The sequence below is a fragment of the Gasterosteus aculeatus genome, chromosome 14, assembly GCF_964276395.1.
Source record: "Gasterosteus aculeatus chromosome 14, fGasAcu3.hap1.1, whole genome shotgun sequence".
Taxonomy (NCBI): domain Eukaryota; kingdom Metazoa; phylum Chordata; class Actinopteri; order Perciformes; family Gasterosteidae; genus Gasterosteus; species Gasterosteus aculeatus.
Genome location: NC_135702.1, coordinates 5,474,560 through 5,498,884, shown reverse-complemented (window position 1 = coordinate 5,498,884; position 24,325 = coordinate 5,474,560). Strand labels below are relative to the sequence as shown.

The 24,325-nt window shown below is 45.2% G+C and overlaps 1 protein-coding gene across 11 annotated transcripts in view; it reads left to right on the top strand.

Moving 5' to 3' along the window:
• The first annotated feature begins 11,704 nt into the window (after nt 1–11,704).
• The window catches only part of ctif (CBP80/20-dependent translation initiation factor), a 35,443-nt gene continuing 22,822 nt past the window's right edge, over nt 11,705–24,325 (top strand). For 2 of the 11 annotated variants that reach the window (XM_078088109.1, XM_040197775.2), the window contains exons 1-7: nt 11,705–11,936; nt 17,790–18,022; nt 18,230–18,340; nt 19,326–19,448; nt 19,974–20,047; nt 20,986–21,090; nt 21,203–21,281. In XM_078088109.1, coding sequence (XP_077944235.1) covers nt 17,846–18,022; nt 18,230–18,340; nt 19,326–19,448; nt 19,974–20,047; nt 20,986–21,090; nt 21,203–21,281 — 669 coding nt within the window. In that variant the 5' untranslated portion in view covers nt 11,705–11,936; nt 17,790–17,845. Of the gene's footprint in view, nt 11,937–12,692; nt 12,715–17,417; nt 17,666–17,789; nt 18,023–18,229; nt 18,341–19,325; nt 19,449–19,973; nt 20,048–20,985; nt 21,091–21,202; nt 21,282–24,325 lie in introns of those variants that run through there. The other 9 variants (XM_078088111.1, XM_078088107.1, XM_078088108.1 and 6 more) reach the window with 6 other exon arrangements.

The window sequence follows — 24,325 nt, the reverse complement described above, 5'->3', positions numbered from 1 at the left end:
AGCAAGTCATGACAAAGCGATTCAATAACGTGACCCCAGCTGCACATTCAGATGGGATTTTATAAATCTGTCAGGATATGACGGCAGCGTGCGACATTTCCCCAGTCTGTGGGGACCAGTTCCCTCCCTAAACAAGACGCAAGCTCCACGATCGCTAACGGCGCGTGTTGTTCTCCAGGTACTGGCACATCTAATGTTGTTCAGGGAAAACAGAAAGAAAATGGTTGTGCAGGGTGCACTGAAATGTTGTCTGAGCGTCCAATTGACCAGACGGAGAGGGTACGTTTGGGATCTATAGCTGCCGGATTCAGCTGGTCGTCTCGGGATATCCTAGAAAGCATTCAGCATAACGGCCCGGCTCGGTGAGGCCGCGGCATCCGTGAAGAGCTGGTTGTTGTGTGGAGGCCTCAGCTAGGGGAAGATAACACAATAAGGGCCAGGAGGGGATGTGAGGCAGAGTTCCATTATCCAGTGACCTTACAGGGCAGCAGTGTTTGCTGGGAAATCAGCATATATGTTTCCTGTACGGCCGAGCGGCTTCGAGAGATAATTGTGAAAAAGTTCTGACACATTTTCAGTATCACACACTGAATTACACTGCAATTGTTTTCTGTATTATTTACATGTACGTACAAACGACTACTATGATGATTGGTATTTTAAATCATTACATTTCGGAACTGGAATTGTTTGTGCTTTTAACCTCTCGCTGTTTTAAAGTTTGTATTGCCTGCAGTAGCAAAACTGCCATTTATTTTTGAGCATTCAGAAATCAGAAACTAGTATTTAGAGTGAGCAGAGAGAGTGTACAGTACACATACAAAAAAAATAAACCAATTAATAGCAGATTCACTTTTGTTACTCAAGCTTTTTAACTCCTCGAGACATTTTAAACTCACTGTAAAACCGATAAAAAGTGAGTAAATACACAATCCCTGCTTTGCTTTAGGTCAGATATAAAAAACACAGGCCGAGACACAATTAAAGATTTGAAACTGAGCAATTAGAAACTCAATAGTTGCTGCAGTCGTCGGGCTCCTTAAATCATTAATTGTGAGCCTCACACCCCAAACCTTCTTTAAAGTGAATTGAACCAAAATCTGTTCATGCATTCACTTCACATACGCACACCCCATTCTGCATTGCAAATGGAGGTGCAGGTAATGAAGCTTATGCAGTGTGAAAAGGCCAATTACGCTGGTGTGTGGTGGCCGGGACTCGGGTGTGCTCGGGCTCCCTCCAGGCTAGAGACGGAACCCAGTAAACACCTCATCAGCTGATGACACACACACACACACACACACACACAGGGCTGAAGAGCCTTCATAGTTTGACAACCGTGAGACACAAAACAACACACACACGCTGCGATGAGGACTGTGCATGTATGTTTACGCGTGTGCATCAAGTGCATCAGAGATGTGTAAAAAAAACACATGCGTTTAAAACACTGTAGAAAAATGATCCAATATCGGCACGTTCACAACAGCAACCTTGCCAGTGGAGGATTTGGGAGGAAAGGGAAGAGGAGGCGGAGAAAGAAAAGAGCCTTCTTTGTGTCTTCGAATACTCGAATAGCCTGAATAACTACTTGGCTGTACTTTAATTCACATTCACAGGACGTGTTTGTTGGTTTTTCACCGGATGCAGAATAAAAGATATACCTGAGAGAAAGAAAGCAGGGCAGAAGGTGAAGGAGACAGGAATAGGGGGCGAGAAGGGAAAAAAACTGGACAGAGACGAGCAGCAGGGGGTCACTCGTGTCACCAGTGGCAGAGGGTCCTGGTGGGGGAGGTGAAAATGAAAGCGTGCGGGCAGCGTCTTGCACCTCGGCCCAGACTGAATCCCCCCCCCTGCCCCCCTGCCCTTGCCCTTGGTGGTGGCCTGTGTGTGTGTGTATGTGGAGGATGATTTCTTTTTTTTCCTGGGGTGGGTGTGTGTGGGGGGGGGGTTAATCCCAGGGGCATTAGACATGCACAGGTGAGTCACAGGTGTAGCCACACGCGCTGCATATTTCAGTGGTATCATCACGGGGCGGAGGAGGAGGCGCGCCGTGCGCCTCCCTGCTCATTGGGCAAATCCTCCTGATGGCTCGTTGCGCCAAACAAGGAGTGTGGACCAGGATTTCGCTTTGGGGAGGTTGAGAATTATGCAAAATAAAGGTCACTGTTAGTGATGTGTGCAGGTTTGCAGAGCATGATTGTGATCCTACGCCTGCTAGCCGCTCTGGGCAGATATTATACTGAGCTACATGCTAACATTTGTAATGCTAACAGGTCGATATTTAACAGGTGTTCACTATCTTAGCTAAGTTGTACGAAACAAAAGCGGACACTAATGTCACTTGTTTTGAAAGTTCACCAGATTATTGGAGACAATTACAAACTCAAGGGATCATAAAAACTTTTTCCTTATTCATCCTATGGGGAATAAAGTCAGTTCATGGCTTCAAAAGCAAAACAGCAAAAGATAATTGGGACAAGACGAGTGCTCACGATCATTTATGTATGAGTAAAAAAAATGTGTTGTGTGTTTTTATATCACGCTCTCACTATTTTTATGTGTCATAGCGATGACACGGTCATTGAGAAAGTTCCACTCTTCCCTAATGTGTGTGTGTTGTTTTTTGTCTCTAAAAGTCTGTGTGTCTGTTTCATTCACATCCTATCTGGACCCATGTGACTCAGCATGGGTTTTTGTGGTCACATAATCGGGATGCCCCGGCACATAAACCATAATCATCTCTCTTTCCAGGCCCTCAACATTAAAGGCCGTTCATTTTTTCTACCATGTAATAATAGGGAACATCCAATTCATTTCTTACAAACGGCTTGTAACTTTGGACAAATCACATGGCCGTCAAAAAAGCTGGCTCTTCCCTGCTGGTGGTTGTTTCGATTGTTCAGAATGTTGCGAAAAACGTAAAGAAAATACACGTAGCTTAAAAAAAAAAAACATTGGCGGGAAAACTCGGTTTGACCGGTCAATAGCGAGTCGCCGCGCGCATCCAAAAAGGATGTGGATTGAAATGCATGAGGAGGAGGAGAAGGAGACGGATACAAACGGAGACGATCAAGGTCAGGGTTGTAGACAGGAGTGACAGGACACGAGTCTCCGAGGAACATTCCAAATAAAGCAGCGGGAGGAGAGGGAGGAGGGAGTAATCTCTCTGCCTCACCAGAGGGGAGGAGGGTGGGAAGAGCTTGGACCTCACTGCACACACACACACACACACACACACACGCACACACACACACACACACACAAACGCGTTTCAACGCAAGCAACTTGGCCGTGCCGGGCGGTTAGGTGGGAGGATGTAAGGGAGAGGGCTACACCCTTGTGCGCAGCTTTGTTGTGTGACACATAGACAGCCCACCCTAGCATTCCCACCCCTATATTTGGCCTTGAATACAATTGCAGGTCTTGCAGTGACAAATCGGACTGCAGGCCGGCAGACCGAGACGAGGACGAGGGCACAATTACACGAGTAGAAGGGGAGCCGTTGTAGCGGATTAGCTGTTGGCCGATGGTATTATAGATAAGGAAGTTACTGTCAGAAGCTCATTTTTAAGTGATTTTGCAAGTAAAAAAGAGGTTCTTGAAGGGGCTTCCTCTGAAGGAGGGGCAGTTTTTTGTACCTGTCTTCTTCATTCTTTCACAGATGTTAAAAATATCCAGAATATCGAGGTTTATGATCAACTTCACTCCATCTATATCTGTGATTTGTTTTGACAGCCACTTTATTATTTGAATTTTTTTATCTAAAAAATAAATTGAAAACTTATTTTAATGTTGGACAACCTAAACATTTTGAGTGTTTTTTAAAAAGTGCACAATTTTAAACTAATTTCAAATTTGTCAAAGTAGATTTTTTTGTTAAAAAGAAAATCACCATATATTCTCTTTTTGCATATCTTATTAAATTCATTTTTTATTTCAAGGAAATAGTATGTGTGTGGAATTCCATGATATTGCCTTGTTTTTGCTTCATTGACAAAAGGGTCTACTAATGTAAACTAATGAAATATTTGAAATATTATTGTAGTGCACTGGTACACATACAGCAGCAATGCTCAAACCGTTTGATATACTAAATTAGAACGGATGAGAAAAAAGATATATACAACTAGATTTATCGTTTATTTTGCTACACTTGTGTTACATGTTTTATCCATGTGTATACACATCAATGTGCAATAGGTGCTTGTGGCTGTGCTGGTAATTATGTGTGTGTGTGTGTGTGTGTGTGTGTGTGTGTGTGTGTGTTAGGGTAATTATACAGTAGTGGACTGGTGGCGGGACAGTAAATCAACTGTAGAATGACTTGGATTGGTGGGCTTTGCCGGCAGCTCTCCTCATCCTAACCGGTCATCAGGGAGGGATACACTCTCAGAATAAACACTTTGTGTGCGTGTCTGTGTGTGCGTGTGTGTTGGTCTTTGTGCATGCATGCTAGTCTAAATGCATCTATGCATACATTGCATTCACTGTGTTTAAGTGCAAAAGTTTGCACCCATGTGTGTGTGTGTCATTCTGTGTGTATGCGTGTGTGTTTGTGCACATGCTTTATGGGCGCGTCCGTGGATGAGTGTATTTGTATGTCCTTTGTGTGTCAGCAGAGTTCCTGCCCCAAACAGGTCATGAATAAAGGACCCGTGACTGCTGCCTTGCCTGCAGCCACTAAGAGGCTCCACAAACCCAGAGGGATTATTTCTGTGCGTCGCTCACAACCTAAAAGCTTTTCTCAAGTGATTTGTTTTTTGAGGGGTGTTGTGACAAAATGACATATTTTCCAGCATGCAGATAGTTTGGGTTGTAATCTTAAAACATGACTGTCTACAAAACCCAATAATTCTGAGACACAGGCATGTTCCCGGCATGAGTCACACACACACACACAGGCTGCCCACTTGATTGGAACTAGCCATTAATGGCAATACACACCAATCATGCTTGACTTTATGACACTTTTCACATCAACACACATAGGAATTGTCCTTGTGTTTCCACTTTCTCTTCAAAGCCTTCAAAGCAAGTGAAATGTTGATGCGTATTTCTGTCTCCTTCCACGTTATGTGTCTTTTGTTGATGATGAAAAGAAACCCACACTCCATTCCTGCTGCACACACAGCCCATAAAGCACCAAGCCTTTCTGTATGGGGGTGGCTCACTGAAGCCACGACTACACGCGCACACATATACACTCACACACGCACGCACACACACACACACGCACACACACACACACACACACACACACACACACACACACACGTGTTGGCAAACAGAAACGCCGCGCTCTTGATCGTGTCTTTAGCCACAGCTATATTGCAGCCCCCAACCTCCTCTCACCATGACGACCACGGGCCAACCGCAGAGACACACACACGCACAGACACACACAGACACACACTTCTTGCACACTTTTTTCTGTCGGGCAGGGCTGTCATTACGGGTCTGGATTTTGGGTGACGCCTCACAGGTGCTTCAATACTTAGTTCACTCTTTGTCCTGACTCTAATAATAGCGGCCGCGTCTCTTTTTAGGAACCTAAATTGTAATATTAACACCGATACACAAATAGTGATGTAGGACATGGCTTAGATTATGAAATATTTAGGCCAGATTTTGCTTTTCAAAAGCCAAAAGTGCTTTATTTTAAATGGTAATTTTTTTCTTTCTTGATATCTGTTACCAGATTTGGCCCTTAAGCACTTGTTAGCCAACAGAGTTCATTTAATTTAACGTATTAGGATACAAGTTATATGTACAGAGCTCCCCAGCTGGATACCTTGTTCAGTGGGTTTGGGAACCTCGTTATAACGAACCCAGCAGACAGTGCCGGCATTCACTTGAAGGCATTTGGGTTGTTTTTTCTGCATCACTGAGACAGAAATGTGTGCATACTAAAAGTAGTAAAAGAAATCAAGCTCAAAGTAGTATTACTTGACAAATGCTTAAATTAAGTTGCCTACGCGCTTGTGGTTCTTACAATGAAGGGAAGGTTTTAAAAATAACTCTGACTTCATGAATGAAATAGATATGTGAAAGTGAATTCCATAGCAACTCTCAGCCACCAGCTCACCTGAGCTCAGAGAAGAATGTATATTATTGTGTATTTTCTTTTTAATACATTGTAATCATACATCCTTTCAATTTTTTTTAGGGGGGGGGGGGGGGGTGTTCTAGGATAACAATAAAGTTAGAATGCGTTTGGGCCTTTCTATTCATTTCTCTATTTTATGGAAAGGTTTAACTTGTCAATAGCTGCAATACAAATAACAACCACATGCCAAATGAAAAATCTGATACAACTGAGTGCATTACAGTGATTTCAGCCTTAACACAAACACGCACTCATGCACACAGACAAAAGAAAGTGTGTACTTTTAATTAAAAAAAGGTCCAGCGGAGTCCGCAGTCTCTCAGCCGTGTGTGGGATGCAGTTTGGCTGCATGGGCATGAACGCAGAATAACCAGACACACTCCTTTTCATTTCCCCCTTCCCAGACAAGACACAGACGCACACACACACACACACACACACACACACACACACACACACACATGCACACAACACACAAACAGATGTTATGTTGGATAATGTTAACACCCGACTCTGACCTGGAGGCGCCTCATGCTATCACTCTGTGACAGTTCAGTTCAGACAAGGTCAGTTAGTGGGCTGAGATTTGTGCTTTAACAACCCTCCTGCTCACCAGACACACACACACACACACACACACACACACACACACACAAGGATAGGAGTGAATGTGTAACCATGTAGCTTTATTCAACGAGGTAACATGCATGGGAAAGCAAGTCTTTTCGTAAAAGCTACTTTTTTTTATCAAAACAGAAGACAGCATACCAGACCTTCGTATCAGTAAAGAGGAGACAACTCAGACAAAAAGAGCATTCAGAGGCTCGACATGGCAAAGGTGCTCAAACTATTACAAAGTTATTACTGATTTAAGTTTAGAAGATTAGAAGCCAAATCTGCATGCTTTCCCAAAGGAGATTAAATATGCATTCTGATTTTTACACAGGGTTATGAATGCAATTCCTTTGTTTTTAAACCCTTCGTCTCCTAATGGTAGAAATTACTCCAGCAATTATTCACATCCAGACAGCAATAATTCCACTACTTAGCTCATAAATGAGAAAAAAAATAGCCTAGCTCATACTGCCAAGCGCATTGACATGGGGGAGAGGTTATAATGAGAAATCCCCAAAGGCTGACGTAAAATGTATGAACAGGAAACGTGTCATCGATATGTGTCACGAAAGTTGAGACTAAAAAGTTATAATAGATTTAAACAAACACACAACATCGTATTGGGCAGGGTCTGTTTTTGAAAAGTGGCAACATGAGAATACAGATTTTTGTGTCTCCCCCTCCACAGATTTTTTCTGTTCAAAAATATGAGTAAAAAAGAAGAAATAACCTGATGTGATGTCCCCAACTGTGATGAGTGACCTCACACATTCTTTAGAAAGCAATTGCTGCGAGTGTCTGTTCTTTAGAATGTGTGATGTCACTCATCACAGTTGGGGACATCACATCAGGTTATTTCTTATTTTTTGCTCATACTACAAAAAATTTCTGAACAAACAATAAGTTGTATCTCCGGCCCCTGCATTCTAAAATAAGCCAGAAATGTCTAACTATTTTGTGAATACACATTGCGAGGAGTAGTATAATAAAGACACAAATCTACCTTCATCCATCAAACTTCTCTTGAAGGTCACACAACTGTCTCTCCCTCCTGCACCTGATATCATTATCACCCCCCCCCACTCCTCCCCTTCTGAAAACTCCAACTACCCCCCCCTCCATCCACATACCTGTCACCCTCCCTCTTACCCCCCGCTGCTCATCACCTCTCCCTCTGGTACCTGACACATCTCTCACCTCTCCGTCCTTTTCTCTCCCCCATCCCTTTACCACCCGCCATCTTTTCTCTCTGCATATCCGTCCCCTCATTCTCTCACTTCAGCCCCCTCTGCGCTTACCGCTGTCTCCGTCCCGTCCCTCCGAGCCCCTCCCTCTCCGTCCCTCTCTGACACTCTACGTGTTGCTGGTGAACTTCCTTCTGTGTTCCATCTGCCCTCTTCCCACCTCTCCCACTCCCTTCCAGCAGACCCACCTACTCAACGGGTGCTCAGCGTACAGGCAGGCGGGCACACACACACACACACACACACACACACACACACACACAAACACACAGACACACAAACACACACGGGACCTCAGACGGGCCCGCGCTATACTGCGGTTCAACAGCAGGGGGAGCGTCAGGCTGCCGAAGGGTGTGTGTGTGTGGGGGGGGCTTGGCCCCTGGAGAGGGAGTCTGAAGGACAAAGGGTAGAGCAAATTAATTGATTTGGGATTTTTTTTTTGTTTTCTTTCTCACATTTTTAGAAGATGATGATTTTGCAACTTCAATTATACCTGTTTTTATGCACCGTGTTTGTTGTTAATGAGCAAAGAAAAAAGGGTCAAACAAAACAGCTGCAGTTCTTGAATTTTTATTACATTTCTTCCGAGCAACTAGTGGACACATCCATTAGTTGATGACAAGAAAAATTAATTTGATGATTTTCAAAAATCCATTGTGCCTTTTGAAGTATTTAAATGCAAATGTCAGCTTTGGCAGCTTTGCAAACTTCAGCATTTTCAGCTTTTCTATATAAACAAGACTGATGTCTTAAGTTATTATTGCTCTAATTTCTTTTTCTTGGCAATTTAGAGACCAAACTAATTGATTAATTGAGAAAATATCTGGTGGATTCATAAACAATTTATAGGGGCATAACCCACATTTACAATTGCTGTCTGTTTAAAAAAATAACAAGTCAATGCTGAGATTCCAAAAAACGACAACATTTTTTATTAATATTTGCTCCCCAGAATTAAATAAATGTTTTACAGTCTCAACAAAATGTGTTTCAGTGTTACACAGGAATATTGTGTTGCAGTAGATTTCTTCCCACCCCCTGTGTGTGTAGGTACACTAGATTACAGCACATTATAATGGCAGCGCTCAGTGTACAACGCTCCAATGATCTGTCTACTGCCCCCACCTGCTGGTTAGAAATCGTGTTTTTGTTACTCAACGCATTGAACTCCGGCCAATATCAGTGTGTTTATTTTCAGAGCGTTAATGTGTGTGTGTGTGTGTGTGTGTGTGTGTGTGTGTGTGTGTGTGTGTGTGTGTGTGTGTGTGTGTGTGTGTGTGTGTGTTTTACACAAAGAAACGTTCAGTCACTTCCACCCACTGGGTTTTCTCTCCATCCAGTTCGGTAGCTGGTTCATGGACATTTCTCCCACCTCTTTCTCCTGCACCCATCCCACCTGTGGGAACAGATGCACGGGGGGCCACATAAACTTCACAGACTGACACCAATACTCAGTACAGTAATGACCGTGTGATGGCCCAGCGTTGTTTGTGTCACACCGTTGCCCTCCGGAGCCACAGGAAGGGGCGAGTCTGTGACCTTTGGAGCTGCGGCTCCTGCACCGTCTAATTCCATGTTTATGGTCTTGCCTTTTATAACACGCACAGACGGAAATATCATCATGCTCCGCTGCTAACTTGCGCCTTAGTACCGACCCCTCTGGTGAGGATTCGGCTTTGTCCACTTTCTTTTTGCTCCACGTGATGTTACTACGGTGTCGTCAAACACAACATTAAAATGGATTTCAAGAGCAAAGCTTTCTTTAGCAAGAAGAAAACCAGACAAAAATAAGTTATTCACATTCATAAATTGTTGGCTGAGATTATTATTGGTTAAGATAAGTATGACCTTACTAGCTCACTTACACACACCTCTCACACACATATTTGAATCCTGTTACGCAGTGGGTGTCTTTATTATTAATAAATACACTGTGAGAACATGAAATAAAAAAAACATTTTAATGGGTTTGCTTATGTGAAGTATCGCAAAAACCTCTGCAAGTGTCGTCATTTTTAGAACAATGGAATGATATAGAAGTTCGACTTTATGGTTTCCTTGGTAACAGTGCAAAGTACTTTGACACAAGCCAACTTATACACTCTACCTCCACACTGGCCTCAAATCTGCAGCTCAATAGACGTGTTAAAACAGGTATAAGATTGATAAGACAGAGTCTGACAATTATTACTGTGTGTTTTCTGTGTTTTTCACGTCAAAAACGTAAGAGCTATAGGTGAGCTTGTATCAGAGGAGATGACAGAAATGGAGCATCTGCACAGCGGTATGGGAGGCAGACGGACAGATGAGAGGCTGGCAGCGCTGCGGGTGATGTGGAGAGGACAACAAAGTAATTATGGCATGACTAAGGATAGATATAGAGCTGTTGGGCGAGGGAGTGGGGAGGAAGGGGAGACTGAGAAGAAGAAGAGGAATGGGGCGGAGGGTGTGGTAACCTGCTGGAGCCTCCATCACGCCATGGTAGTTAATCAGCCTCTGACTGTGGTGGCGAACACGTTCCGCAGCCATCTGGAGGAGGAGGATAACTGTCTGACCTTTTCTACTCGCAGGCATATCTGCAGCTTTTTGCTCATCTGTCACTGAATTGTGTACCTTTCTGTCCGCGTTATGTGCGTCAGGCATATGTGTGAGTCTATATTTCAGTCAGCTTCATCTTCCAGCCGTCTAACATATTGACTAAAGACCCAGAAAAATCCCAGTGTTATTATTCACAATATGTACACATATAGAGAAGCACACACAAACACTCCAAACTAAAACAGTGGAGCAGTCTGCTCCTCCGACGGCACTTTTATCAACATCCACAAGGGGTCATAATTACATTGAAATGATGCTTCAGAGGGTTCCATCTGATCTGCAGTCATTTGTTCAGAGTCCTCGTTAAACACGTGTTGTTATTTGAGGGGAACTATAGGCCAGGATTTTAGAATTGTACAATACAATTGTATTATACAATATCAATGTGATACAGATTCTGGTTCTTGATTCAAGCCCATTACACTAAACTGTGAAGAATTATAGACAATAGTTCAGGTAGATATAGTACAGTTAAAAGTTGTTTAAGTCAAAGCTTTAAACAATTATGCTGACGATTACAGTCAGTCACTAACCTCTTAATTTTTATAAATAAGTTTAAAAATTTGTCTTTCTGTCGTGTAATTAGTTATTTCCAGTGATGGAAGAATAATTTAAATCCTATAAGCAAAAGTAGAAAAGGCAAAGAGTAGAAATATTGTGTTAAAAGTCCTCCATTCAAATTCTCGCTTAGGTAAAAGTACAAACATATTGGCCTCAAAATATACTTAAACTTAGTATCCAAAGTATACTCATTATACTATAAAGGCCTAGATCACTTTCATTTTGAAGCTCGTAAAGGTGGGGCCAAATTCGACTACTACTTCTACTACTATCTGCATAGCTTGTGAATTGGTCCCAGGGGTTCATAAAAGTTGTTGCCTACTCTTATCATCGTGATTTGTTTATTGATTATATTTTGCATTAATAATCTACTTCAGTAAATGTACTTACTTTCCACCACTAAGACCACCTTAATGGTTTCTGGGGGATTATGTGTGACGTGCTTATCTTGTCTTTTATTCATTTTAGAACTAAAAACAGTGTGCAGCAGGTATACGGGTTATAGTGTGACACGTCCAGTCATTCATCTGGCCTCTCCTCAAGCGAACGCTCGCGTTGACGCTGCACTCCATTTCCCACAATGCCCCGCTCTCCAGTTCACGTGTCACCGCGGCCAGCAAACCGGGAGTGAACGTCACATTCCTGCATTCCCCCTTTTCCCTTGGACGTCGGAGTCTCAGCTACCGCTACGTAGCTAACCCTCTTCCCCGCTTCTCTCCCGGAGAGGAAAAACAACACCCATGACGCGGCGGCTTTGACCTCAGGAGGAGATCCCGGGTTCACCAGGAGGCCGAGTCTCTCTTCGGGTGAGGATTTATCCCCGTTTTAAGCCGGGTGAAGGTGGCCGTCCGTTGCCACGACCGTGTCGACCCGATAACAGTTTTTAAAAGATGCGCTGGACCTGCCGCTGAGGCTGCGGGCGTTTTGGCCTCAGCAACCGGCGGACCTGTTGGCGTTAAGCGCGGCTGCCGCTTGGGCGGTTACGACCCGCGGTGTGTGGCCCGGTGTTTACCGTTTGCACTTAATAACTAGCTAGCGTTAGCCGGCTGGTTAGCCGCGGAGCTCGCGTCACCATTGTTACCGGCTCGCACGCGGGCAGTCGCGGCGGGGGTGCCGAAGGAAGCGCGCCCCCCCCCTCCAAACCCAGATGTGCCTTTTTAAAACTTTTGTCCGTGGAGACGATGCGGGTGCAGTGATGGCGGTGCACGTCATTTGGAGACACGGCGAGGCTAACGGACACACACACACACACGGGCTAGCATCCCAGACAGCATGGGCGTGGTTTGGGAGTGGACAATAATAATAAAAAAGGAACCGTAGAAAACTGTATCTGAGGTAGTGATGGCTTCGTCCTGGTTGTAAAGGACACCTTGTTTTGCGAACGGTTCGTTGTCTAGTAACGAAAGTGGCCGCAGGACACGAATGCCAGCGTCCATTCAAATAGTCCGATAGCAGCAGCTGAGCACGCTGCAGATCAGCTGCCCGTCCAACAACAAAGAGGAGATCACAGCTGCTGCTGGTCTGTGGCAGCACAGAGAGAATCACTGATCACTGAACAGCCACATGTGACATGTCTGATGAAAGGTAAATAAGTAGGAGCGAATAGAAGCAGTTGTATTTGTTTTGCATGTTGTTTGACTTTTATTAGTGGATGGGTCAGGTCTGAAACAGGTTGAAAGAATGCTGGAATGCAAAGGTAAAGTTAAAACACTTAAACTAACATTAAGTGGTCGTCAGGAGTTGTTTTTTCCCCCGGTTTTAGCCGGTTACGTCATAACATTTTGGAGATTCCTGCGGTTCAGTTGCTGATTGGATCAGAGTGACTCTGGTGAGGTAAAGGAATGTTTGCACGCTACCACAGGTCACACCAAAGAGACCCTCCGGATTTTAAAGTGACAAGAAAATCAGGACCAAGCACCGCCTGAATTTATCTTAAAAATACAGCTTTTTTTCTGAGGGGTGGGTGGAGAGAGAATTCAAAGCAGCGTAATCTAAAGAAGTCGGCCTACTTGTAAGTCCAGTTCAGCAAGTGTCACTATTCATTGACAGGAGATGCCTTAGTGTCTGCCGTCTGACTTCCACCCAGACCGTGTGTGTCATTTGTCAACCTCCTGCAACGTTTGGTAAACATGTCTTCATCTGGCAACACGGGCAAAAGGATCTAGAGAGCCGGACGTTCCAAGGATCGTTCCAATTCACTCTTGAAATGTAACTACTAAGCAATGACTTGCAAAGTGCTGCTGATCTTGACACCCAGCTTCAGATTCAGCTTCGCTTTGCCCGTCTAAGCAGAGTCGGTGCAGTGTCATCACCCCCGTGGTGTCCCGGCCCAGTAGAACCGCTGCATTGATGCCGTGACTGATTGAGGCTGCGAACTCTGCCCTCGAAGGCCCAGCAGTGGATGAAAGAATCCTCCCAGAGCAGCAGTCACAAATGTCGATGCCCTCTGGTTGTGCAGCAGCAGCAACGTAACCCCTACCTGCTGCTGCCGGTCCATGCATGCATGCAGGGCTTTGAAGAAGGTGGAGGAAGGAGCGCAGATAGCCGGGTGCCACGGAGACACTGGGTTGCCCGACTGCTTATCACGCCGCCTGCATGACAGAATTAACGAATGCAGGAGTGAGTGAGAAGGGAGGAAAACACACAGCAGACGGCCCGCCGCCGAGCGGTGGGATGCGCTTGTAGTTCTCCGGCAAATAGCATTTTGAAACAAGCAATCGCTACAGAACTATTGACTGGCTTTCTATGGCCGACCCCCCAACCCCCACCTTTTTTTTGTGTTCTCGGAGTCACTCGTTTTGTCGTCATCTCGTTTTGTTCAACCCCTGAACCGATAATGGCTGCGGCAGCTCAGTCCACGGCCGAACCTTTTGTTGTGTCCTCTTTTCACTTTTGTTGCCGTTCAGCTTTGAGGGGGCTCAAAACTTCTGCCCGCCCTCCATGCACGTTGCGAGGCCCCGGTTGGCGGACCCTCACTCCTTTGCCGCGGTTGTGTATTTGTGTTATGTGGGGCACCGTTTCACGGGCTCAATGCTTTTCCATTAGGTCACTAAAGGAGAATGGAAGGGGGGGACAATGCGGCTGTATGTTTTAATAGAACGTACACATAGCCCCCCAGACCCTACTCGGCTATCCTTGCTGGTTTGTTCCCCTTGATTCAGGGCATTCCAACTGTACGAGTAAACACATTCCCCCCCAGCAGTGAATGGGGGGGCGAGAACTACTACAGACTCCTTTTTTCGAAGTAGTTTTTTGTCCAAATCGTGTTCCAATTCAAGTCTAAGACACTATTGTCCCCGATGATACTTTTCCAAATACTAAAGGACACCATACAAAACCAGGTTAAAGATTTGCATCTTTTTGTTTGTCACGTGGACGAGCCGAAGGCGCTTGTACATCCGCCGTCTGAAAATTGAAGGACAGCCTTTTGAAAGGTTCCTAACGGTCTCAGCGCTGCCTGACCTTTCACACAGCGGACCTTCAGTATGCACCCCACGCGTGCTGCACCTTCTCCGTCCTACAAAGATTCTGTCGCTCCCATTAACTGTAACCCTCTCTAAATAGACTACTCTAAATTCTATTTAAACGAGTGTTGGTTTGGTAAGCCGGTCGGCCAGTCGCTAGTGGCACAGATCAGGGCAATAAGCAGCTCTCGCGCTGCATGTGGTGAGAATGTTGACTTGGACTCCCACTGGGGAGACTTTGTCTGTGGATTATGGTTCTTACCGTTGGGTTTGTTGTGTAACTATATCAAAGGCTGCAAATCTCTGGCCGCTCAAAGCTTGTTTAACGTGGTCGTGGTACATGTTGTATTGTTCTACGATGTCTGCTGTCGGCCTTTTGGAGTCCAACTTATTATAGTTTTTTGGCATAATGCTGCAGTTTAGTACAAAACAGACTCGTTTTTTGTAGGAAATGAAAAGAAATTTGGCAAATGTTTTAGCTCGGTGTTGAACTGTTGACGATTCTGTCCGCATTTGAGTTCAGCTTACTTATTCACTCAAAATACACTAAGCGACTCCAAAAGAGAGAACGAAGCCTATTTTTAATAAAAGAATGATTAAACATTGCCGTAGTCCAAGAAAAGCACTGAACAATACCAAATGTCACAATTGTTAGTTCTTTGCAGTGATGAATGCAGCCACGTCTCCGTGTTGATCTGGGACGTGCTGCGTCACATTTTAGTCTGCCGGTGGCCTCTCTTGTTTCTTCTCAGCCTGCCTTTCAGACCCTCTGAATCTCCTGACTCACGTCTCTGAACAGTCCAGCGGTTCGAATGCACTCGGCGCTACAGTTTTGTGAACAAATGCAGTCTAGAAACAAGCCTGCAATGAACTCTGCCTTCAGTCAGTTCATATTCAGCCTTTGTTGGAGGTGATGAGTCTAATGTGCAGTGATAGTGGCTGCTTCTGTTACATTGATGTCGAATTATATTGTGTGGAATTTACTATTTTCGGAGCACACTGCCCTGCTTTTGTACTATTTGGAAGATTTAAATGATTTTTGAGCATCGCTTGCTTGCTGATGCACCATTTTTCTCCTCAGCTCGAGCACGACAGTGAAGCTGAACGTGTGGCAGGCGGAGTGTTGTTGGAGCAGCTGGTAGGATTCAGGGAGGGGCAGTGAAAGGGTGGAGACAGGAAAGAGCAGGGGACTGAAGGACGTCGTTTGAAGGGGGAGGAGAGTGGGACAGACACACAACGGTGAGAATGTAGGGGGGCATAATGGTCCAGTTTAACACAGACAGACCAGTGCTACCGGCCACAGTGAAGTTCTCTTCTCTGTCAGACCTCCGTCCCCCCGTCCCTCACGCACACGACAGCAAGAGCTTTGTGGACGCTCACATGACCATCTCTGCGGCACTTATAAACTTGATAATCACACAACAAAGGCAAATTTGTCCCCCCCCCACCCCTCCACACCTGAAGATCACCGACTGAAAGACCGAATACACTGTGAAATTAAAGCAGATGTCACCACCACCTCGGAGCGGTTCGTTACGAAACACGGCAGCATAGAAAGGTCTTTGTTTCAGGTCTTTTGATAAAGACACACAGCCAGTGTTTACTCTGGTTGTTGATGACGATGCTATTCGGGGGTGACTACAATGTGTGTGCAGGGCTCGTGATGTGTCGGCCCTCCTGCACAGTGAGCACATACATAAATATATTGCAGAAGCAAAAAAAAAGAAAAAAGATAAACAACCACGGCTGAGACAAAAGGGCTGAGAAGTGTTGTTTTAACACACGGGTCAATACAGCTATTGGCAGAAGCTTCCCCCCAGGCAGTAATTCTAAACCACATGTCGAGGACAAGAGCTGCAACCGCCACCAATGTGCATCCAACGGGTCGTTGCAACATCCGGACCGAACCCCATATAGCTCAGCCACTAACCCACAACCTCGGATGTTACCGTACCGTCGGGTCACCAGGGTGAGTGGCACGGACGGGGTGGTTGAGTCTGACAGGAGACAGACTAGAGTGTGGTGTGACCTGAATGTCTGCTGTGAGAGCGGAACGGGGGCAGATGTTGGTGTCGCGACGTAAACGGTCCGGTCCGATAGCAGATGACCTCGAGGGAACCGCAGGACACAATAAGCTTCAGCATGCACATTGAAACCTAGTTTGGATTTGTGGATCTTTTTTTGTAATGTAATGAGTTACTACTGACAATAAAAACCTTTCACACAACGATGAAGTTCTATATGTGCCTTGTACGTGCACATAGTGTGACTCATGAGGTTTTATACATCACACGTATGGGTCGCACATCGTTTCCTGAAGTGAACGGATATTAAGGCAGCGCGTCCGACTCTTGGCGCCGATGCCTCTGGCTATTCAAATGCCTGCACCTCCTACGTACGCATGTATGTATGGAGTACACTGTGGACATGTATGGATTACACTGCAGAAAATCAGATTAGGACACGTTGACCCTGGTACAAAGTATGCAGAGGTTAAAGCAATAGATGTAGGAGAAGCCCCTTGGCAACACGTCTGTGGTGATCTATTAGACTTTGTTGTGTTGTTGATACGATCCTCTAGTCTGCCGTAACTTTGCGGCTGACTCGTCGCCTCTAAATGCACACGGCTCCCCCGGCGAGTCGCCAGGACTCAGCCGATGGCATTCTGCGTGTCCCGGGGCAATGAATCCTCTTTGCATAGTGGCCGATCAAGCCGTGATGTAAAGGAGCTTAGCAGCAACAGACAGACAGCCAGGCAGGAAGCCGCTCTCCTGTTGGCCACAGGTCAGGTGATCGCACACAAAACAAAGACGGGAGAGAGACAGCGAGAGAGAGACAGAGAGAGAGAGAGGCCAGCGTGCAGGGAACAAGTGGAAAAACAAATGGGGAAATGGACACGGGAAGGTGTGTGAACGGTGTCACCAGAGGGGGCGAGAGGTAAGGTTAGTATTAATGTAGGGTGAGTGTATCGATGGATTTGGTGGGATCGACCTGGGAAGGGAACCAAGCTGATGCTGCTGGTACCAAGGGCTGCAGCACATGACTCTTCCACCTCTGGCTGTGAAACGACGGTATAACATTTCACAAGCTTTGCGTTGAAGGATGCTTTCTCTCTTAACACGGGCCGGCGTTCCCACCCCGGCGCCCGAGTGCTCTTAACTTCTGCTCTGTGTCTCCCTCTTCCTCCCCGCGCAGGTCACTTTCCTCCTCCCCTCCCTCCCCCCTCACCGCCGGTCACAGCCGTGGTTGCCATGGAGAACTCTTCGGTGGCGTCTGCGTCGTCCGAGGCCGGGAGCACGCGCTCGCAGGAGATCGAAGAGCTGGAGCGCTTCATCGACAGCTACGTGCTGGAGTACCAGGTGCAGGGGCTTCTGGGAGACAAGGCCGACGGAGACTTGGACGCTGACAGCGACATCAAGGTGCCGGAGGTGAGCGCTTTATCACAGCAATGGATGACACACAATTATTTTTTTTTACGCGGGTCGTCAATGTGGACGAATGCCTCGGTTCCTCCCATCAAACGCCGCGGCCGGAGGAGACAAAGTGGGAACTGACAGTCTGTGGTTTCAGTTTGTTTATTGTTTTTGTTTGCATGTAACCCCTCCCCTCCCCCTCCCTCTCCCACCTCCTTCCAGCAAATGACGGCACCTTCTCCACCTATTTATCTCCACCAGTGGACAGATGACTGTAACTACAAGAAAGATGGCAGCTGGGCGTCTTCAAGGGGAAGAGGCTCGACCAAGCTGGTAAGTTTGTGTTTCAGGCTTCTTGTCATTCTAAAAGATTGAGATGAAATCATCTTGAATCAAATACATTCTTTGAGGTCTTCATCATAGATCAGTGTGTGGGCAATGCTGGAAAATTAACAAAAAGGACTATCATGGATTGAATTGGTTTAGAGTTGCAGCACATTAGGAAGCAAATTCCTGTTTGCCGTTTGTTTGTCGGTGAATAAATTCAGTTGAAGATTCTTGTTTAAAAGAAACTTGATTTAACAGGGTTTATTCCCCTCAGGAAACCCAGACTGCAGCTTATATCAGTTTCTATGGTTTCCTTCCTATTTTACGCCTCTGTTTCTTTTGAATTACTACTGTTGCACCCGCCAGCACTTCCTTCTGTAACTTCATCCCTTCCTGAAGGCTCTCTTTAAACAAATGTGACATCATGTCACAGGAATGTAGCTGCGTTAAATCGGCAACTGTTATAAATGACCAAGAGCTCAAATCTACCGCTAGGGTAACGTTTGTCTTGTTCATCACCTAAAGATGGATTTATTCTATAACTTTATAGATTATTTCTTGTTTTTGGTTATTTATAACTAAAAACATTACAATTTCTCAAGAACTGCCAGTTAATACCCATTCAACAAAACGTATCAACACCGCTGCCGGTACTGCTGGTTTTACCATGAACCCAACATTCATAAACATCCGGAGCCCCTCGTCGCTGGATTGAAGCGTTGCTTTGCCCTGTCAGCTGTCTGTTGGTGTCGTCTTTCCCTCTCTGCCAACTGCTCCAGTGTGTGATTAGAAAGAACGCTGAAGACAAAGTGTGCTCTTAATGACTAACATGGGACACTGTGAGCTGGAGCCAGTAAGTAAATAACGCCGGCAAAATGGGGACTTTTAGTTTTGTTTAAAAATTCAGCTTCTGAAAAATAAACTGTCCAAAACGTTGAATTGAAACTGGAGTTCAGTGGACTTCCTTTTCCTTGCCTTTTTCTCTCCACAGGACGAGTGGGAGCACAGCAGCAACGGCAGCACCGGCTCCAGGCCCAGCTCGGGCTCCAGACCCGGGTCCGGCTCCCGCTCCGGCAGCAGGGGCAGAAACAACCAGTTCACAGGCCCCACCATGGTGTGTGTGTGTGTGTGTGTGTGTCTGTGTGTGTGTGTGTGTGTGTGTTCTTGAGTGTTGTTTCATTTGGCACTTTCTCTCGGGGATGCTAAAAACTAATCTAAAAGAAATGAAAGTCTTGGGGAGGCTTTGAGGTACGGATACTTTGTATTGTTCCATGTCGAGTCTCCAGCATCCAAAGATTTCCTCCAAAAATCCAATCTGTAACCGTACATTACTGTTTAGGGGGCCTTGCATTGTTTTTGCACTTGAAGATCAGTTCACTTAGCAGTTTGACCTCTAATTGACAAAAAAAACAGTATTACAAACAAGCGTCTAAAGAAGGGTTGGATGGCAGCACGGCCCAAACTGGGAACTAAAACTACTAAAACGTACAGCATTAAAGACATAAAATAGTATGTTCTTCTTTTAATCATATTCATTTCCTATTTGAAGAGAATAGGATATTTAAGTAGAACAATTCAAGTGGTGTAATTTTCTATTTGTTAAGTCATACTGAAGGTGTCTTCTTTGTGTGTCATCTAGAACGGGAACAGAGACGGCTCCTTGGACATCCTGGGGACAGACATATGGGCCGCCAACACAATGGACTCATGCGGGTAAGTGCCCGGTCCTCCAAAGACCCTGATGCCGTTTATTATGTGTATGAAATAATATATATTCACATGAAATGCAATAACGGGGCATCATATTTAAAAAGCGTTTTTGCCTCATCCTAAAATAGGCTACTCAGCTACATCACATGATGAGTGATGAGGAGACGTTTTTTGGGGTTTAGTGTTTGTAAATCTTGTTTTGATTTAGACCAGTGAGATGCGTGCGAAAGTCCTTCTTGGCTTTTGTGTAACTCTTAAAGGATTTTTCTAACAAAAGCTGGACCTGTAACTTACAGTAGGAGGGGAAAAAAGGAAACGAATGAATGGAACAGTAATCAAATTCACTGGAGGGAAGATTGGTTGCCATGGTAACAGCTGCACGGCAGCTTCACCTACCTGAGAACCGGCCACGTTGGCACATCGAAGCGCACTATGAAGGAGCAGAGGATGATGTAAGCAGTTCGTCCTCCTTGCAGACAGAGATACTGTGTTGCGTAGTAAGAATAATGGGGGGAAAAAAACAGACATGACGAGGGTACCATGCACACACACACACACACACACACACAGAAATCAGTTGTGATCAATGCACATGAATTATTTTCAATAGTTCTGTTTCTGTGAGAGTCCGTCTTACAAATAATAACCTGGACCAGTCACGTGCTGCCATGCACCAATAAGGATTCACTAAAGTGTGATCCCACAGTTGCTTTTGTTGCTGAGCAACTTGTCAAGCAAATCTTATCAAAACGCTGTTAATTAAATACCGAACAATTGACCGAGAATGCTTGCTTTAAATGTGATTAATGATTATTTGTACTTTGAAGGGCAAAAAGATTTGTCACCTGAGCGTACTTTGATTCCTCTCTTGTGATCAAAACGTAGAAGCTGTCTTTTACCCCTTTTTTTTAACCTTCCGTTTCTTTGTCTCTTGGTTGCAGAGGTGCTGGTTGGGACATACAGCCAGAGAAGCTGGACTTCAGCCACTTCCACAGAAAACACCTCCGAGGAATACCAAAGCACCTGCCCCACATCGACAGAGAAGGGTGCGTTTTGCTTCTCTTTGAATTGTTTTAATCGTCTCATATTATGTGTTGTCTCTGATGAAGCACATCTAGCTTCACCGGTCATCCCTGATGGTTACTTCCTCTCTTTCAGGATGAACAAAAACCAGTTTGAGGAAGATGACGGCATAGACATGAACGACATAGAGAGGTTTCTGCCCCATCTGCGAACCGTGAGTGACTGGTTTTCTCTTTTATTTTTTACAGAAAATGCCTCCATCTAGTTTCCTCTGTCTGATTATCTGTAAAAGCAACCTTATGTGGTTTTGTAGAGCAGTTGTTCTGCAATGACACAATTACTAGCAGAGCAAAATCACCTCCTAACAACCTGACCATTAATTAGTTGGTAGAGAGCGCCCTCTGCTGGCCAGAAATAATAATAATACATGAATTTACAGGTGGCAAAAACGGAAAATTCACATAGTGTCAGTTTTAAATTTGTTTGTTTAATATCAACAATACATATACAATCAGTTTGTATAGATTTATAGTGACGTTTTAAAGGAGACTGGTTGATTTATGAATGAACATTTGGGGACATCTGCTGGCCAGATGCTGAAATGAGTCATAACTGACCTGAAAAGTGCTTCAGTGTTCTACCGCCCCCTGCTGGTTGAATATATGAAGGACATTTACGCCTCGAGTATTTTCTGTCTGCAGTTAAGTTATGTACGCCGTTTCCTTTCTAAGGCTTTCTCAGTTTGATACTCCAATTGCCTTTGAGCTCAATTTAAAGATGAATGCTGTTTCTTCTGTATACCAGAAGAAGAAATCCCCTCATTTTGTTTCCCGGTACAGTGTCCTGGCCGAGCTTCAAGGCGACGTGTGTTTCAGCACAGTGACATAATTCCCCCTCGGTCAGTAGTGTCATCCGCCTCTCTTCCTTCCCTGCTCTCTGAGCCAAAAGGCCTTCCATCGTTCACGGTGTTTGAACTGGAGCCTTCCTCTTTCCTTCCCCTCTCGGCCCCCCGTGGCCAAACCGCGTTCGGCCTCTCGCACTTTCTCAGCCCTGTGTGGCCGAGTTGCGCGTTCCGAGGCGGCTCCCCCATTGTATCGCTCCCGAGCCAAGACTGCCTTTTCCGTTTCTTGAGTTCCAGCCAAGAGAGGGGGGTCAGCCGGGTTTGTCTGACGAGCCCGGGGGTCGGATATGTGTGGGCACCGGGACGTTAGCGGCTCCCGGCTTCGGCCGTCCTCAAGCGCTCTTTGTCTTTGCCGGCCGTGAGAACCCGGCCTCTCAAGTCGCGTCACTGTGTTTTTTTCTCTCGTTCTTGTGAGGCCCACCGCTAGCAATAACCCGCCCCCATCCCCCCCCCCGTGGGTCCGGGATTGTCCCCGAGACCACGGCGAGGGCCCTCAAGTTTTCATTTCCCGCTTCCTGAGTCAGTAGCAGAAAACCACACCAAGACATAAATAACCAAAACCACATTCAAACCCCTGTTGAACTGCATTGGAGCGACTCTCTATACAAGAGTGTTGACTATCCAAGTTGTTTACCTGCATCAGTATCGAACTGCTGAAACATTTTGACCATGCGTGCGCTGTGGCCCGGCGTTGTGGGAAGACATTTGTATTGGATTGGTGTTTTGGTGCATGACTCCCATCAGGCTGCAGGATTTCTGCTGTGTGTGACGTGCTTTGTGGAAAGTTTGCATGACGGTGTGCAGCTTCGATTCGACGTGCAGGCTGACGATGTTCAGTCAGGATTCCTGCTTCCACTTTCAGCACAGCGCCGTCCTCCTTACCGTAAACCAACGACACAATGTGGCAGGGGACTTTTATTGGTGCTATTTAAATACGTGACTGGCTATCATGTTTTCACTCGTTATCTAAAAAAAGTACATTCACTACTGTTCTGTACTTCTTAATTCTGTAAGAATTTGAGAGGTATTTTACTTTTCAAGAGTTTACATAAGAAAGTAAATGAAAAACTGTTTCATCAGTTTCATCTTTTATATTACTACTTTTCTCCCACAATAATCCTCTCAAAACCCACAGGTTTATCTTTACGTCACTATAAATTAGTTAAAAATAGCTAGTACAAACATTTAAATAATGTAGTATATGATTTTATATATATATATCATTGTATATGAAGTACTTAGTAATGGACCATTCTACACTGCTCTATTGCATCAGAGTACCTCTTGCAGTCTCCACCTCCAGTTGGTGTATTGCAAAGCGGCGTCATCCAAAAGACTCCGCCTACGCGTCCGAAACTTCCTGCAAATGTTCACTTCCCCTTTCCAGGAGCCGGAATATTCACACAAATAGCCCTGGGATGAGGGAATTGTGTGTGTGTGTGTGTGTGTGTGTGTGTGTGTGTGTGTGTGTGTGTGTGTGTGTGTGTTTGTGTGTGTGTGTGTGTGTGTGTGTGTGTGTGTGCGCGCGCGCGCTTCCTCCTTTTCCCCTCACATTCTGCTTCACCTCCACTGGCCTCTCTGGAATGTCGACCTGCACGTCCAGCATCGGGCAGTAATGACGGAAGTGTTCAGGGGTCAGACGCGGAGCATTAAGCTGTAGATTTACGGCAAGTCTCACGTGGATTCTATTTTAAAGTCGGTTACAAATGACTTACAACAAAGATACACAAAAGGATCAAATAGCAGTAAAACAAAAAAATGACATAACAGTACAACAGTGTTTTAAAACCAGTGTGTCAAAAATAAGCGGACTATTAACTTTCATTTATTGAAGTGTGTCCTAGTAATGATCCTCACAGTTTACAGGCAATGGTTTCATTCTGTCCATTTTTTGTCTTCATTTTATAAATCCACATACATGTAAAAAGAAAACATGGTGTTGGAGATGTAGAATGACTGAAAACGTCTGATACAACACTGATCTTTCTAGTTTTTTATATATATATATGTGTGTGTGTGTGTGTGCCTGTAAGAAACAAGATCCCATCCTCCCTCGACGTAAAAAATTGATGCCACAAGATCAAATAAATCTGAAGGGAGACTCCAAATGAATTAAGCTGTATCGTTCGAGGATATAAACCAGGGTTGAAATGGCAGAAAATCCCCTTCTTGGAGATGCAGGTTTTTTATGATTAATGACTCATAAAATCATCAAGAAATCCCCACAGTGCACGGAAGTGGCACATACCGGTAATTCACCCTGGAAGTTGGGGTGGGGGGGTTGTCACATCCCCCTCTCCATCCACACGTCCTGCACAGCACCATGGACATCGTGTCGGCAGGCAGGATCCTCAGTG